We start from the raw sequence: 18241 nt of genomic DNA, 5'->3' as shown, positions 1-18241 counted from the left end.
GCTGGGTTTTAGCAACATCTGGATAAAAAGGAGAAGAAGATTTCAGTTCTAAAATATTACACCTGTACACTTGCAACAATGTTTTCTCAGGGCATTATTTTACATAACTTTTTTGTTATTTTGTGTTATTTTTTTAAGTAGCTAAGGAGATCCACAGGATTCTACAAGGCCTACATGTCGGAACAGAAATGCATGTCACAAGCACTCCCATAAACTATAGTAAGTGTAATGCTGCCACTGAATGCTCCTATTTGTATATGTTTTTAATAATAAATTGCTAATTCACTGAAGTTCACATTAACAGAGACCAGTGTCATAAACCTGGATCGAGATATACACTTCTAAAGCAATCAGAAGAAATCCAAACTTTTTACATAGTTTTGTGGCAATATTAGGAAATTACTTCTTTTCTGAGAGCAACAGAGAGCAAAGATAATCAATACAAATTTATTTTGTTTTAAAGGGAAAAAATGGCATATTTTCCCTTGAAAACCAGATTTGCAGAGAGTTAGAATGCAAAACCTTGAATTTAAGCAGAAATTAAAGAGCAACCATTTAGAGTGTTATGATTACTTTGTATCAAGTTTTTAAAGTCTCTCAGATTCCTTTTAAACCTATTTTGCTGTCAGTATCATGTGTTCAATGTAAAAACAAAAAAGGGTAATTGCAAAGACAGAAATCCTGCTTATAACTTCTGAACTACTTACACACATAACTCATCCTTGGTCATCTATGTCCAAAAATTAACTGTGAAGAGCATGAATCTGACTGTGGGAGAGATGAGTGCCAGTGGCTGAGACATGACATTATTAACTAGATGAACTGGAGGCAAGAGCAACTCCCACATCTACATTACTAGAGGATAACTTAATGTCTGAATTAGTTGTCAGAACTGCTCTGCAAGTTGTCTGTCATGATCATCCAGTGACTGTTCTGGAGAAACCACATACTTTCAATTAGCATAAAGTTCTCAAACTTGTATTTGCTTTGATATCACATTACTATCATTTTCAGAACTTCTCAAGGACAACTTTAACATTAAAGCTCTATATTCTTCCCTAGTTATTCAAGGGAGTTTTCCCAATGTGCAATGCCTGGGCTTGCCACACTGTATTTCTCAGTTCTCAAGAGGCCACTGAGCTGGATGGTCAGGCTCAGCAGCCACTCCCGCTCTGCCCGTCACTACCATGTGCGGATGGGAGGGCCTGCTCGCCTCACCCCCCACCCACCTCTGGCCACGCACATGGGCGGCTGGAATATCGGGGAGGAGGCTTGTGGTGGCAGGGCTTGCGGCGGTGGCGGAGCTTGCGGCAGGGGCAGTTCAGGTACCCAGTCTGCCTGGGTGTGCCACTGCAAGCATCATTACTTAATCTGTAACAATAGGTTGTGTGCATTGGGAATCAGAGCCAAAGCCAATAAGTAGACTGAACAGAAATTGGTGAAAAACTAGCTTATTAAAATAAAAGGCTTTGTGATGTCACAACCCATATGGGACAGACAATCACAAGCAGTTATTTTAAGTTCTCCAGATAACAAAGAGCTAATTAATAAACGGATTAAAATACAGGCAGGAAAAAAGACTAGCTGAAGTTCCATTAGGATAATTACTTTTGCCAGGACTATTGAGAATTGTCCAAGAAGCATGGTCATAAACCCATCTGAAAAGCAAGCATAATTTTTAGACTACTTTTCCTTAAGGAAAATAAGCGTATGAGATCACCCAGCACTCTGTGTTTGTGTGGTTGTGTGTCCCAATCAACTTTGCAATGCCTGGACTAACATGAACCGAATTGGAAACAGCTGTAGGGACACCCCAATGGTGTAATTTGTGATGATGTCAACCACCCCAATTCAAGATGGTGGACACATGAACATTTGAAGTGCAAGTGGGCTAACTTGTGGACTGTCTAACCTAGGGCTGCTCAACTTTGGCCTTCCTGTAGATGTTGGCCTACAACCCCCATAATCCCTGGCTAATTGCCACTGTGGCTGGGAACTATGGGAACTGCAGTCCAAAAATAGCTGGGGGACCAAAATTGAGCAGGCTTTCTCTAACCGATTTGAACCAAATTAGGTAAAGTTGTAGTGAGTGATACATAAAGACACCTCAGTGGCGTATTCTGTGATGATGTCATCCACCTCATTTCAAGATGGCGGACGGAGGAACGTTTGAGGCACAAGAGGGCTAACATGAACTATGTGAAGGAATATATTATTAAGCAGGGATAAGCATGTATAAATGAAAGGCTGCAGACTGTGTCAGGATAGGGTTAACGATGAACTGAAGGGAGGAAACTGGACTGTTAATCACTGAGCAGCCTAAGCCAGTCTGTATCTAGCTAAAATATGTGGAAAGCAACGTAGGCACTGAAGTGCGCAGGCATAGCCGCTTTGATGTAGATAGGAGCTATATAATTTCAGTTCTTTTGTTCTGGGGCAGACATTTTTGCAGGCTTTGAAAGACTGTGAAGTGTCTCCCATGATCATGGAATAAATATAAAATATTGATTGATGCACTCTGTCCGCTCTAGTTATTGGCTCGGCTGGAAAACGGACTCAAGAAATGCGCTTGTGTGCATTGTGCTCTTGGAAGTCAAGGCCCCTTTTGCCTCCCCTACCAAGCAGTTTGCTGGTTGGATGAACACAAGCAAGGAGAAACTTGGCAGAGGAGAACAGGGTCACAAGTTTCCCACAACAGATCCTGGCAACCCCGATGAGAAGTTCTGGCTCGTTCCTGCCCTGACTACTGCCTCTTACCGACATCCTCTACCGGTACTGGGTGAATTCACCTTGAGGAATCTTGGAAAGGGGGAGCAGTGATGGTGGGACGGTAAGGAAGCCCATATTTTACTTTAAGTGTATCAACCCTGGGAAAGGGACAGTGAAATGGGGGCTGGACAGAGTAAACCACCCCCAGGTAGTCCCCTGGCTCATATGCTGGATGACTAGTCTGCCATCCCTGGGTCGGCGGGTCTGTCCAAAAAGCGAGTAGCATTTTTATGCACTACTGCTTGGCTTGGTTTTACTTACGGGACTTCTGAAAGTCAATGGCCTGGAATGGGATCACTTGATCAGACTCGGTTGAGTTATCTGCGTGGCTTTTTGGAGGACCCCCACCCAGCACAGATGGACTATTGGTACTTGTGGGCGAACACTGCTGACAAACATAAGTCTGCCTGTTTGGCCAAGGTAGCCAATAAACAAAGGGTGGCCACCAAAACTCCCTCAGCACCAGTGCCCTTGCCTCCCCCTTACTGTTCCCCAGTAGATGACTGGCATCCTACGCGCTATCTTGTGCCAGTGAATGCTGGCCGGGGGGGGGGGGGTGGAATCAGGAACCCCAGTTAGTCTTAAACTATTTCAGCCACTCACAGAGCAGGGCAATGTCTTCCCCTGTGGTGCAAGCCCCGCTTTGAACCTACCCAGTCCTGATGCTGGATGGCTCCATGCAGCACCCATACAGCCATGACCCCGAGATGGTTTTTAAGAGGTGTCAGATTATATTTAACAGGAGCAGCAAGTTGTTGTTGTTGTTGTTGTGTGAGCTTAGAATGACAGGCGAACTTAGCAGAATTCCTATCATTCTGAGTGGCAAGAGCCAGACTTCACTGCTTAAAGATACTATACACTTGCCAAACCGTCTGTTGGGAAAAGGAGGCTGGGAATTGCCTCGCCTTCCACCCCTCCCTCTACAGAAGCGGGGGCACAGTCATTGCCCACAGCTGGTCCCAGAAACCCACCAAAAGCCTTCAATGGGAGACAGCAAGCTCATCTTTTTCCTCAAATAAAAATCTGTGTCTCTCTCTCAAAATGAGGCATTTCACTCAGGCTGTTTCAATGAAAGTCTGCTCCTGTGGAAGCCCAGGAAAACTTTGCCACTTTTATCTTTCTAATTGGATGCCAGCCCAAAAGAAGAAGAAGAAAAGGAAAGGGGAAAAACAACAACTCATTCTGAAATTTTTAATCTTCAAAGCCAGTCAGAAGAACAGCTAGGCCTAGTGGTGAGAGCTCCAGTTCGCAACTTACAACAGGGGGCACAGGATCACACGTTTCCCACAACTGCCTAACCAATCTGGACCAAATTTAGTCCAGATGTAGGAATGGTGAAAGGGAAAGAGGCAGATTAGTTCTTCTCACCAGAACTTCTTGTTCCAGTATACAGAAAGGCAACCTAGTCTGGGATTTCTCTGGCCAAGGCAGAATGTTTACATTCAAGATGACTACCCGGGAGGCAAGAACTCCACATCACATTGTTATGATGTAGATGCAGAAATATGATTAAATTGTACGTTATTATACAATTTAATTCTTTTCTTGATTCCAGGATCCCTATATTATTTCACGTTGCCTGGAACAACAGGATAATCTTTTCAATAGGTTTACTTTCTGTTCTCTCATTCATTCCAGGATGGCATTCTGGGTGCTCGTTCTGCGGAAGAAAGGTTATTCCAGCAGCTTACAGCTTTACTGGCTACTGTCTCTCTATATTCAAAAATGCTTCCCCATTATTCTACTAAGTACCTAATACAGCCAAAATGTGCCCGAGTGGCCAGCACTATATTCTGGGACTCACCACTGCAAGGGTGCCTAGAATGTTCTGTCCAGTGTCAGCTCAGCCCCAAAGAATCTAATCTCCGCAATTTGCATTTTAAAAGTGCACAAGAATCTGCAGTCTAATCCTCTTCATATTTCCTCAGAAGTAACTTCCACTAAGTAGAACAGGAGTTACCCTCAGGTAAGCATGGGTGCAATGGAAGCCTTAAGCTGCCATCATGATCTAGCAAAAATAAAATATTTGGAAGAATCAAACAAAAGATTTTATTTCTTGCTCAAAAACTAAAAAGGGGTGAACTTTTGGATCCTCACTTTCACCGCACACAAGGAGTGTCTCTGCAGACTGCTGGGGCAAAGCGTAGCATGACAGGGCTGATAATTTAAACCAATCTCCACAATCAACTGTCTCTAGCCGCTAGAATTAGTATAGACCAGGCCTGCACAACATAAGGCCCGGGGGCCGGATTCGACCCACAAGGACTATTTTACTGGCCCCCAAGTATCCTGCAGCAACACAGGAGCTGGAAACTGCCTTATAGCACCATCCTATGCATGTTTTCTCAGAAATATGTTCCATGGTGTACCCAGTGAGGCTTACTCCCATGTAAGAATGCCTAGGATTGCAGCCTGAAAGCAACGGCAATTTAGGGAGAGGAGAGAACTTGGCATTTGTTTGGGGATGGCATGCACTCCAGCGGCCCCACTGATTGAGCAGGGACAGGGCCTATTTTCTGGCCACTATCCCTGGTTAAATCTATGGGTCCAATTATAGGGGGAATAGATCCACAAGTAACAAATAATAATAATAATAAAAATTTTAATGTAATGTGCTAAAAAATCGACCTCAGCCCCTGCACGCCAAGCTGTGGATGGTTCCGGCCCACCAGGGCATTTGAGTTGTGCAGCTCTGGTATAGACTGAAAAGGAACATTAGCAGTCTGTCAGTGGACTAATACACTTTCTCCATCTGTAAGCTTCAGAGGTATTGCTTCAAATAACATTTTCAAGGTTTGGGGACAGCAGTGAACCAGTTGCAGTTATTAGCAAGATGGAAGGGACCAGCTGGGGACTGCAGAGCTGGAGAAGGTAAGACTGGTGGCTAAGAGGAGGAGTTTGGACTTATTATACATGGGTTAAACTATTTTCAGAACTGAGAAACTCACAGACAGTCTTTTGGTTAGCCAGTGGCATTGGAACGGAGCTTGTGCTTTGTACAGGTTGTCTGTGTTCAACATAGTTTCATTCCACTGGCAGTGATTTTTCCTTACATTTCCCATATTATCCTTGTTTTATTAAACTGGTACAGAACAGCAAATATGGTACCCTAGATTCCATTGTCAAGGGGAATATAATCATGCTTTAAGCAAGTGCTAATATGATGCCTACAACAGAAGATGTACCTGAAATTCTCCTTTTAATACACCTATTAAAGACAGCAGAACCCTGCCCCATATAGAGTCTGGCAATCTCAAGAAGTCAGACTGCCTGCAGTGAACAAATATAGTTACCAAATATACAGATCAAGGATATCTGAAATTATGCACCCTTTGAAGTAACAGAGCATTGCTTCAAAGGGAACATAATTCCAACAACATTTAATAACTACATAGGTTAGGAAATTCAAGTTGAACTGTGAAATTTTAAGCATTATACACCCAACATTAAGCACTTCAGTATTCTAAATATCTGGGGCTACGAATGGAGGTGATGGCAGCAAAAAAAAAAAAAAAAAAAAAAGAGCTAACTTTTCTGCCACCATTGCATCCATGCAGTGGAGGTCAGTGGAGGTGTTTTGAGTGACTATAACTTTGTTACATTCTGCTCCTTAGGTTTCTAGAAAAGTCCTCAACATTCCACTGTGACTAGTTTGCTTGACAGTTTGCAGATAAAGTTGCTCATTACATATGGTCTTAGACACTGTCTTTATACATACAGACTCTTGGACTGTTTCCATAGGTTCTAAGACAGGCACCCATTAGACTTATATTGAAAAAGCCCTCTCAATACTTCTCATTTGAATAACTACCAACCAGTTTCTAATCTCCCCTTCTTGGCTAAGGTGATAGAGCATGTGGTGGCAGCTTGGCTGCAGAGGGTCTTGGATGACACACACAGCCCTTTCTCACAATCCCGTGAGCGGGCTTGAGGGCGGGCAGTAAGGAAGAGTAGAGCTGCTTACCTTCCTTGCAGATGATCTTGCAGAGTTGCTGAGCCACTGCAGACCCAGACAGTGCAGAGGTTCAGAGTCCAGGACTCATTGGCCTGGCCCCCGGAAATTCTACAATGCACCATGCAAGTGTGCAGTGCATTCTGGGGATCATCCCCGGTGACAGCTCACTCCTATGTCAGCGCCGTCTGGTCTGGGTCCCACAGGGCTCAGTTTTGTCCATCTTGCTGTATAACATCTACATGAAACCACTGGCAGGGACCATCCAGAGATATGGGCTTCGGTGTCAACAATATGCAGATGCACATAATACTCCAATCTTGAAAGCACTGCACTGGCTACCAATCTGTTTCTGGGTACAAGTGAAGGTGCTGATTATTACCTTTAAAGCCCTAAACAGATTGGGCTCTGGATACCTTAGGGACCACCTGCTCCCAGCTGCATCCAGTCACCTGACTAGATCAGCTGGGAAGGCTCTACTCCATGTGCCAACACCTGCTGAACTCTGTCAAGCATGCAGGACAGGGCCTTCTCACTCACAAGTGTGACCCACATGACTCCCTCTCTCCCAGCCTTTAGAAGGAAAGTGAAGACTGCCCTTTTTATTCAGGCTTTCAGCCAATTACCCGCCCTCTGCTCTCTTTAAATTTTTAGCTGTGTTTGTTCTATTCTTATTTTTATCGAAATCTTATGGCTTTTTGTTATTTTTATTGAAATCTTCTTGTTTTTATCTTCTTGTTAACCGCCCTGGGGTCTTAAGATGAAGGGCAGTATATAGATATAAATAAAAGTCCCATTTATTTCAATGGAAAAGTTAATCACATGTTAAAATGTCTCTCACTACAATCCATTTAAACTTTGGTTGAATCATGCCCTTATTTTTTTCTAGCTTACAGGTTTCCTTCAAGTACAGACATGACCAGTAATAGAAAAAGTATTATAAGGATGTGGCTCTTCCTTGTTCTTGTTCTAATGGCTTGCTTGTTTGTTTAGAGTAGGTTTTTCTTAGAACAATCATCATACACACAGAAAAAGATAACTTGAAACTCAGATGTGAAAATCTTGCCGAATCTAGGAATGTGGAGGCCTTCTCAAAAATCTAACAAGATTGCATAGGAACATAGGAAGCTACCATATACTGAGTCAGACCGTTGGTCTATCTAGCTCAGTATTGTCTTCACAGACTGGCAGTGGCTTCTCCAAAGTTGCAGGCAGGAATCTCTCTCAGCCCTATCTTGGAGAAGCCAGGGAGGGAACTTGGAACCTTCTGCTCTTCCCAGAGCAGCTCCATCCCCTGAGGGGAATATCTTTCAGTGCTCAACATTTAGTCTTCCATTCATATGCAACCAGGGCAGACCCTGCTTAGCTAAGGGTACAATTCATGCTTGCTACCACAAGACCAGCTCTCCTGCATACTTGCCTGTCTACATGAGTCTTGGCTGCTGCATTGCCCATTCTTTTAAGACATGTTGTCCTGTAACTTGAGACAGAAAGGCTAGCAGCACCAGGTGAGTGGCACTCAGCAGCAGATAGATACTGTACTCAGTTGTATGTTGCACTTTGGAGTAGGGATGTAGCAGATGGGTTCAAAGAACCCGGGCCACCCAGCTCCATCCTTTCCTATTTTCTTCATTATCTCCCTCACTCCAAGGGGCCGCTTCATGGCTTCATTGTCCATGGGACCCCTCTCCCCTAGCTACGCCCCTGCTTTAGAGCCACTATGTGTGAAGTATTGGGAAGTATCCTCCAGTATCATTCTACATTGTAAATTCACATTGCAAAACCACTCTGACATACAAATCGCCCACCCAGAGACATGTGTTTGCGGAGATATACAAAATAAACAAACAAACATTTCCACAGGACTACAGAAAATATAAATGACTGAACAATGCAGTCATACTAACAGGCTTTTTATGTCTACTTATTTGTTTTTATATTAACCATATGGATTGTGGCCTATGCCCCAGCTATCATATCAACAAAAGGCCATCTGGCCATAGTAAACAAACACAGAAATCCATGCAAAGTGAATTTATTCCACAGTGCAGCTAAGCTTTAAAAATAAAACTACCTGTGTTTCAAATTTAGTATAAAAAGAAGGCTTTTCAGTCACTGACAGATCAAATCTAACCTAACTACCCCCACCAATCACCTTTATTTCATTTATCACCATTATCTCTTTGAGCCTTTGATACTCCCTACAACTCCCTTTTCCTGTTTTGTATATACAAAACACAGGAACAGCTTATACATATAACACTGGTATGCAAGTACAAATAATACTATGTTATTAGTCAGCTGTATTGTTTTTGCACTGGGAGTGCAAAAGGCTGAAGGCCCAAAATAAAGAATATTGTCATCTAGAATGCTAAACAGGGTTGATAAAAATTGATGATTAAAAAAAAATCTTTTAAAAATAAATAATTAAATAAATATTTTAATTTGTGTTTTTTAAAAATTCATTAAAAACCTCAGGTCAAAGATATCACCATGAATATTAATCGTAACTTCTAATTATATTATGTGAACATGTTAACAGCAGTATATGGGGATGTGAGATAACAGACCTGATCAATCCTATTCTGCAGGTGGTGTATATGCAGCACACACACAAACACAAACACTCAAGCCCTTGCCTCCACCCTTCTAAAAATGCAGAGACAAAGAAGGTTAATGAATTAATAGAGGATTTGGGGGAAATGGAGTAGATCTTAGCAAGGAGGAAGAGTCTTGATATATATATATGCATGGGATAAAGGAGGGGAGTGGAATAGAAAGTGAAACCATAAGTGCACAGAACATATTCATGTCTAGTCCCGAGGAAACTTTTTCTGAGTGTATTCTGCATTGTAGAAGGGAAACACCAGTTACGGCAACAAGCTGAAAGAGAGACCCATTTGGGAATATTTTAATGAAGTTCCTGTACTTGTGGGTAAGACAGGCATGTGTGCGAAATTCAAACTGCACTACAACGAAATGCAAGGCCTAGTTGCCCGAATGAAACAGCATTATGAAATATGGACCTATTATAGTGTGTATCTACCTTCTAAGAATGAGGCCTACATCCATCTCTGACTATACATTAAGGTTATATTAGAGATGTACTTTCATAGAAAATGATGATATATCTTCCTGATTAGTGATTTAAGCTGTGATTTAAATTATTAAAATTGAGTCCTTCAGTGAAGTATCATGATTTAAATCAAATCAACCTGATGCTAAAAGGGCTTTCTCTAGCAGTAGAATTTTTTTTTTGCAGCTGACCAATGCATTGACATGACAGACACTTGCAAGTTAGACATTAACTGTGCCAATTGCTGCCCCTCCTAAAATACTAAAGTAAAGTGTGCCGTCAAGTAGATTTCGACTCCTGACACCCGACACCCACAGAGCCCTGTGGTTTTCTTTGGTAGAGTACAGGAGAGGTTTGCCATTGCCTCCTCCCGCGCAGTATGAGATGATGCCTTTCAGCATCTTCCTATATCGCTGCTGCCTGAAATAGGTGTTTCCCATAGTCTGGAAAACATACCAGAGGGGATCTGAACTGGCAACCTCCGGCTTGGTAGTCAAACATTTCCCCACTGTGCCACTTAAGGTGGTCCTAAAATGATTTTTGGCCCTACATTTTACCAGGAGACAATCCTTTGCTGCCTACTTTCAGAAGAATGTAAGAAGAGTGTTGGTGGATCAGGTCCAAGGCCGGTCTAGTCCAGTCTCCTGTTTTCCACAATGCCTACCAAATACTCCTGGGAAGCCCATGAGCAGGAGATGAAGGCATGTCCTCTGTAAAGGACATGTCTTAAAACCCTCCTGTGTCTACTATAACTCTGCAGCCACCAGTCTCTAGTTATCCTTAATATTAAATCACTCTTGAGTCTCATCCCCTCTTGTAGTAGGTGGTAATAAGGCATGGACATGGTTTCAATCACTGGTGAAATATAGGATACTGTGTGTGTGTGTGTGTGTGTGTGTGTGTGTGTGTGTGTGTGTGTGTGTATATAAATGTTTATTCAGTAAATTCACAGTTTTTCAGTCAGGTGTTAAAGAACAGAAGAAAAGGGAAAAATAAATATACTCAAGAGGTTGAAGGGACTGGTTAAATGGCAGGTCTTAGTTCCATTCTGTATTGAACCCACAAACCAGTTTCCTTTTCTTCCCTGGAGCCACTGTAACACAAGCCCCAGAATGAAGTGATCTTGTTTTCTCTTCCTCCAAGACAGCTGTTGTTTCTCAGTGGGTGGTTGACTGTTGAGCACTGAAGATTTCTGTGGCAGTTTTCTGTTGCTGAAACCTAGGGGCCTGTGCCTGACACATAGCTTCCTGAAGGCCTTTTAAATACAGCTCCAATGTGCCTGTCCTCACACTCTCCCTCATGAGCTGCTTTTTAAGTCTACTTTCCTTAAGGAAAGTAAGCTTATAAGATCACCCAGTGTGTGTGTGTGCTCGCATACATGTGTGTTCACACACACACACACACACACACACACACACACACACACACACACACACACGTGTCCAGTGGTCCCTCTAGCTTTTTTCATCTCTGTGTAGAATGAGTTTTGTTTGGGGCAGCAAAATCAAAGCACTCTGGCCAAACGTGCATTCAGAGTGGGGCCTTCCTCATTCAACCTGAGCGGGATCAAAAATTAACTGAAAAAAACTTATCAGAAAACTTGTGAGCGCGTGAACTTCTTAGAGGGAACAGTGCACATGTATGTCCCTTTATCGACTTTGTGACACCTAGACTAATTTGGGCCAAATTTGGTAGTTGCAGTAATCCATAGGGGCACCTCAATGGCATAGTTTGTGATGATGTCATCCACCCCAATTCAAGATGGTGGACATGTGAACATTTGAGGTGGAAGTGGGCTAACTTGTGAAGTCCAAGATGCCCTGTTGACGGAGAGAGTGCAGTGACTGGGACAGCACTCAGCTCTACTCAGATTCACCTCTGAGCTCCCTCAGACACCCTCCTTGTTCCAAAAAACAACCTCCTCTCCTCGGAATCTTCAGACAGCTAATCCAAGCCCAGTTTTCAGTATTGAAATCAATTGGCCCTCGTGGAGCTCTTCTTTGGTCACCTAAACTTAAGTTTGTAATGGAGCTACTGCCTGAATATTTAAACTAGAACAAGCCAGCCAAGTAAACAAACCCTTCATGAATTTATAGTGCATCTGCTCCAGTTCACCAAGAGATGTAAAAATGTAACCATCTACCAATGCAATCATACCAAACTAACAATCACAGAGGACTGGATCACACTCCCTTCTCTCTCAGCACTGCTCCCCTACAACTGGTATTCAGAGGCTACTGCCTCTGAACCTGGAGGTAGCAAATAGCCACCCAGACTAGTCACCTTTGATAAGGAGAACATGCTGCTGACCAGAAGAAAACTTCATAGGAACATAGGAAGTTGCCATATACTGAGTCAGACCATTGGTCTATCTAGCTCAGTATTGTCTTCACAGACTGGCAGCGGCTTCTCCAAGGTTGCAGACAGGAGTCTCTCTCAGCCCTATCTTGTTGTCCTAAAAATAAATAAATCTTGTTGTCCTATCCTGGAGAAGCCAGGGACGGTACTTGGAATCTAGATGCTCTTCCCAGAGCGGTTCCATCCCAAGGGGAATATCTTGCAGTGCTCACACCTCTAGTCTCCCATTCATATGCAACCAGGGTGGACCCTGCTTAGCTAAGGGGACAAGTCATGCTTGCTACCACAAGACCAGCTCTCATCTCCAATTTCATGGCATATCCAGCTCCTTCAGTCTGTGGACCACTCCACACATTATATTTTGAAGTGAAGTGAAGATAGGAGCAAGGTAGATAGACAAAGAAGGGGGGAAGGCAACAAGCCAAAGGGAAATGCCCTTTCTCCTATGTGCCAGCCACTACTGAGTGTGACAGTAGCCTTTTGTTCATAGAATTGGAGCCAAATGTTCAAAAACACAACTAGGATTTTTTTAAAATGTTCCACGTAAACAAATAATCTGCCATCGCTGCTTTAATACCAGACCATAAGTTAATTGAGGGTTGTTTTGTTCAGGGCACAAGGAATAATCATTGTATGTAACTTTTTTGTTTTCTCTGGTATTCTTAAAATGTCTTAAGTCCCCTGTGGTGGTCAGTATGCAGTGTAAAAGACGGGTGACAGCCACCATTTTCAGTTCACTCATGCTAGAAAACTGCTAGCTCCTAGAAGAATGCAGAAGCAACACAAGAGATTCCCAATTCCCTGGCTTCAGGGCAATATACAAAGCAAAGTTCCCTTCCCTCGTGAATAAGTTTCTCTTTTGGTGCTTTCAGCTTTCAAACATTATGGTCTGCAAACTGTTTCATTCCATACAAGATTGTGTTGAAACCTGAAGACCTTTAAGACTAGGTTGAAGTTTTGAAAGCCTAGTTGACCAAAAAAAAAAAAAAAAAAGGATATATATGAATTTTTAGAAGCTTGGTTTTGCAAAACTTTGGGATCACAAAGCTATATATTAAAATCCTTCAAGGGGTAACCCATGCTAGTTTGTAGCAGCAAAATGAACAAAAGAGTATTGTGGCACCTTAAAGGCTAACACATTTATTATAACATAACTTATTATGGATTACAGTCCACTTCACCAGATTTTGCATCTAATGAAATGGACTGCAGTTCATGAAAACTTATGCTGCAATAAATATGCTAAGTCTTTAAGGTGCCACTTGATTCTTAAAGTACACTAAAAGTATTCAGTATGTTATGAGCCATAATAGAATCACAATTTTATCCACAACCCCATTCTTTATATTAATTACAGCTAAAGTAACATTCACCGAGACAAACAGGATGTTCTCTTCCCTTTTGAAGCATACATGGCAGGGTGTGTTTTTTTAAAAAGGAAAAGTTCCCTTTTGATTTTTCTTCCCTTACAGCAATTAATGTCACCAATACAGAATGCAATGTGTACTTTGAAGGGGGGGGGGCCCACTTCACTATTCAACTCTGCACATTTTTTTTAAGCTGTGAAGCTGTTTGCTCCTTTCTTTCGAAGAAAAAAACAGCAGAAAAGCAAACACATTATTTCACATCTAGATGGTGCCTTATAAATGCAACTGGAAAAGAAAATGAAAAGAAAAACACACTTTCATCCACACAACTTCTAGGAACAATTACATTTTCAAAGCCAGAAGGACATTTATCAGGGAGAATGGTTTGGGAGTGAGGTTAGTTCTCAGTGAATTTGTAAGGAGTTTTTCTCCTGTTACCTTGGTAACGGCTACCTTGGCACCCTTGTTGATAAGCTGCACCACATTATCCACTTGCCCTTTGTATGCAGCTATGAGAAGGCGTTCTGAAAGCACGACGACCACATCCTGCTGGCTCATGAATTAGGAGAGAATGGCTTTCAGGTCAAGCTGTGGACAAGCTCCTTCAGTCCAAAACAAAAGCCTCACATCAGTCCAGCTGCAGAGCACAGAGGGACCCCAGTTGGGTGGAAGGTTGCTTCCGTTGCTATGCCATCTTCTGCATCTATGGAGTTCAGCAGGGAAAAACAAAACAAAACAAAACACACCATCAGTCACATCTTGGAAATAGAACAAAACAGCTGCAAATTACTCCTCGAAAACCCTTCGAAAAAGAAGCAGGAATGGCTAAGAATACCTGAAAATTACCAAGCTAGAACTGTTGGATTTCTACACGAAACAGAGAAAATCCAGGGAAGAGATACTTTTTGGTACTGCTGTCCACATGTTTAACAAGGATCAACTATAATGACAGTATGTGTATTGCTAACTCGACACCACACAAAATGTGTGAGTCACGAAAGGAGACGCTGCACTGTTCAGCAACCGTTCTTCCTCCAGGATGCTCATTTGTAAGCCTGCCCTCCCTTCACAGCTCTTCCATTAATGGACAGAAACACTGCACCTCCCCCCTATCGACGTGCTCACTTTCACAGAATACAAGCTCCAGTGTGTGTAGATATCAATCAATTATCCATGTCTAAGTTTCTTCCAGCTGTAATGTCATTATTGTTAAGCATGTCATGAAATTGAGTCAGTTCATGCCCTAAACCAGTGCAGCACTATACAGACTTCTCAACTGTCAGAAAGTATCCTTCAGGAAAAGCAATTAAAGTGCAAAAGGTAAAGTCATTTGAGTCTCGCTAATCATGTCCAAGCCCTTAGTCTATACTGCTGCAACGGAGATATTTTTGCCCTAAATACCTCCTTAGATCCAAAAATACTCAGGGCAGGGAGAACCATAGAATGATTACTGCACTTTTATCATCCATCCAAACACTCAACAAAATGGGTCACTTATTTTGCCATGGGAAAGAGAGACTGACTAGCATGAGGCTGCCCTCCTGTGTCCACAATCAAAGACTGGAACCTAGGTCACTAACATCCCTTTGCTACCAGGGCCCAGTGTCTGCCACTGCATGCCCTCTGACCCTTGGGCTCCATAACCCCTGTGGTGGGAGGGAGACTAGTTTCCTCAGCTCACAAGCAGCTGGGTAACTGCTGCTATCACAAATGAGGCAATCACAGTTGGAGAGACTAGCAGGAGAGTGACAAAGGCTGCTTTACAGTCAGAAAATCAAGCAAATGAGCAGTGGTGGATTTAAGGAGAGGTAAAATAGGCACTTGCCTACGGCAGCAAAATTTGAGGAGCAGCGGGTGTTGCTAAATGTCCGCCCGCTGCAAAATGCGACATGGCGGGCATTGCTAAAAGGGGGAACTTACCCCTCGCCCTACCACTACCCTCCCCATTGCAGCTGCTGCCATCCCATCCTGTTGCGCAGTGGCATTTTAAAGGTGATGGGGGGGGACTTCCCCTTGCCGCCGCCCCCACCTTCACTGCAGCCACTGTGCAGCCTTCGCTGCCCACAGCAGTGGCTTTCAGAAGGAAAAGGGGGGGACTTTCCCCTTGCCCCCGCTTTACTTTTGCTGTGGCAGCCGCCCAGAGAAGGGCAGCCAATCCTTGGCTGCCTATGGGTGGCAAAAGGCTTAATCCACCCTTGCAAGAGCCAGATGGCCGGGCCTTGCAGTGTTCCCTCTGGCTGAGTCACTACAGCCTCACAAACAGCATGCCTGTTTGTGGGGATACTTCCCAGCCCTTTCCAGTGGAGAATCACATCCATGGTTCACATTTGTGACCTTTTGCCCCAGTGTTGCTCCACCAGCTTAGGACTCTACATCCAGCTTTGCACTCCTGGTGTATACAGGTGGGTCATGAGGGAGAGGGAGAGAAATGCCCCATTATGCCAATCGTGGAGGTCTGTGCAGTGAGCTTGCAGAGTTTTTCCTCCACCCAAGTGCAGTTGAGACTACCTTTTTGGCTTGTCCCCATCATCCCTTTGCAGGAAAGCACCTTTTTGCAGATGGCTTGAACCCTTACAATTATGGGCCTATCCCATTTGGTCTCTGGACTAATACATGATGCTGGTCACATGCTCGATTTGGTCTTTTGCTCTGATCAGGGTGGTGTTTCATGGGTGGGGACTCCTGTCATCTCCCCATTGTCATGGAGGGATCACCATCTGGTTACGGAAGAATTCACAGCCACAACTCACCTCTACAGGGGTTAAGGACCTAATAGATTGGTCCGCCCGAAGAGGTTATTAGAGTTGACTCTGCTAGTGATTCTGTTGATGCTCTGGTGCAAACATGGAATAATGAAATCACTAGAGCAGTAGACACAATCGCTCCTAAGCATCCTCTCCAACCTGATTTAAAGACAGCCCCATGATATTCAGATGAACTTTGGGAGCTGAAGCAGTGAGGTAGAGGACTAGAGTGCAAATGGAGGAAGACTCGGTGCGAGTCTGATCGGGCACAACACAGTGCACATTTGAAGATCTATGCTCTGGCAGTGCGGGCAGCGAAGAAGCGGTTCTTTACTGCCCACATTGCTTCTGCAAATTCACATCCAGCTGAGTTGTCTAGGGTTTTGAGGGGGTCAGTAGGCACCCCTCCCCCTTGAATTTAAACTTGGAACCATCGGTCACTCACTATGACATTTTTAATGACTTTTTTGTGGATAAAATCTCTCACATTCGGGCCAAGCTGGATTCCACAGTGACTGCAGAGTCTACTGTGGAGGTGTCCGGCAACTCCTCTTATGGGATTAGATTGGATCCTTTTCAGTTTGTGACTCCTGAGGAAGTGGACAAACTGCTTTGGACTGTGTGCCCTACAGCCTGTTCTCTTGACCCTTGCCCAACTTGGCTTATCTCATCTGATAATCATAAAATCAGAGAGGGTCTGGTAAATATTATAAATGCTTCTCTGAGGGAGGGCAGGATGCCTCCTTGTCTTAAGGAGGCCATCATTAGACAACTTTTGAAGGAAGCTGCACTGGATCCCTTGGAGTTAGCTAATTACAGACCTGTTTCTAACCTTCCATGTTTGGGCAAGGTGATTGAGAGGATAGTGGCCTCTCAGCTCCAAGCAGTTTTAGATGATGCAGACTATCAAGACCCATTTCAAACTGGCTTTCATGTGGGCTATGGGGTTGAGACTGCCTTGGTCGGCCTGATGGATTATCTCCAACTGGCTATCGACAGAGGGAGTGTGACTCTGCTGATTCTTTTGGATCTCTCTGTCACTTTTAAAACCATTGACCATGGTATCCTTCTGGACCACTGAGGGAGGTAGGATTGGGTGGCACTGTTTTACAGTGGTTCCGCTCCTATCTCTCTGGCAAATTCCAGATGTTTTCACTTGGAGACTGTTGTTCTGCTAAGCAAGAACTAAAGTGTGGAGTTCCACAAGGCTCCATACTGTCTCCAATGTTCTTTAACATCTTCATGAAACTGCTGGGAAAGATCATCAGGTGGTTTGGTGTAGGGTGTTATCAATATGCCAATGACACCCAGATCTACTTCTCCATATCGATCTCATCAGGAAATGCCATATCTTCCCTAAATGCCTGCCTGGAGGCGGTAATGGGCTGGACGAAGGATAACAAACTGAAGTTGAATCCAAATAAGATGGAAGTACTGACTGGGGGGCGGGGTGAGATTGGGACCCGAAAGATGGTTTAGATCTGCCTGTTCTGGACAGGGTTATACTCCCCTGAAAAATCAGTTATGTAGCTTGGGAGTGCTCCTGGAACCAAAGCTCTCACTTCTAGATTATTTATGAACAAGTTCAAGAGCACTATTCCCAGTACTGATCCCTGGGGACTCCACCTCCTACTTCCCTCCACAGTGAAAACTGTCAATTTATTCCTAACCTTTGTTTCCTGTCCTTCAAGCAGTTACAAGTCCACAAATGAACCTGTCCCCTTCAGTGTTCCCTCTAAGTCATGCACACATGTGCACACTCAAAAGTTTTTTGATGTCCGCTCAGTTAATTTTAGATCCCGCTCAGGTTGAATCAGGAAGGCTGAACTCTGAATGCATGTGCGTGCACACTGCCTTGATATTGCCACCAAAACAAAATTCATTCCACACATAGGTGAAAAATATTAGAGAGAACACTGGTCCCCTTATCCCATGACTGCTAAGTTTACTCAACAGCCTTTGATGGAGAGTTTTG

At 43.5% G+C, this 18241-nt stretch overlaps 1 protein-coding gene across 9 annotated transcripts in view; it reads right to left on the bottom strand.

Annotated features, from left to right (window-relative positions):
* ANKRD6 (ankyrin repeat domain 6) overlaps window positions 1–18241 on the bottom strand; it is a 136748-nt gene that overhangs the window by 42117 nt on the left and 76390 nt on the right. For 8 of the 9 annotated variants that reach the window (XM_053287377.1, XM_053287385.1, XM_053287384.1 and 5 more), the window contains exon 2: window positions 13961–14225. Coding sequence is in view for 2 of the 9 variants with exons in the window: in XM_053287382.1 (XP_053143357.1) it covers window positions 13961–14080 (120 nt within the window). In the remaining 7 variants the exon portion in view is untranslated. Of the gene's footprint in view, window positions 1–13960; window positions 14226–14357; window positions 14547–18241 lie in introns of those variants that run through there. The other variant, XM_053287378.1, reaches the window with a different exon arrangement.

This window comes from Hemicordylus capensis, chromosome 1, assembly GCF_027244095.1.
Source record: "Hemicordylus capensis ecotype Gifberg chromosome 1, rHemCap1.1.pri, whole genome shotgun sequence".
NCBI classification, from domain to species: Eukaryota; Metazoa; Chordata; class Lepidosauria; order Squamata; family Cordylidae; genus Hemicordylus; species Hemicordylus capensis.
Note: the sequence above shows the minus strand (reverse complement) of the source record. Positions and strands in the feature narration are given on the sequence as shown.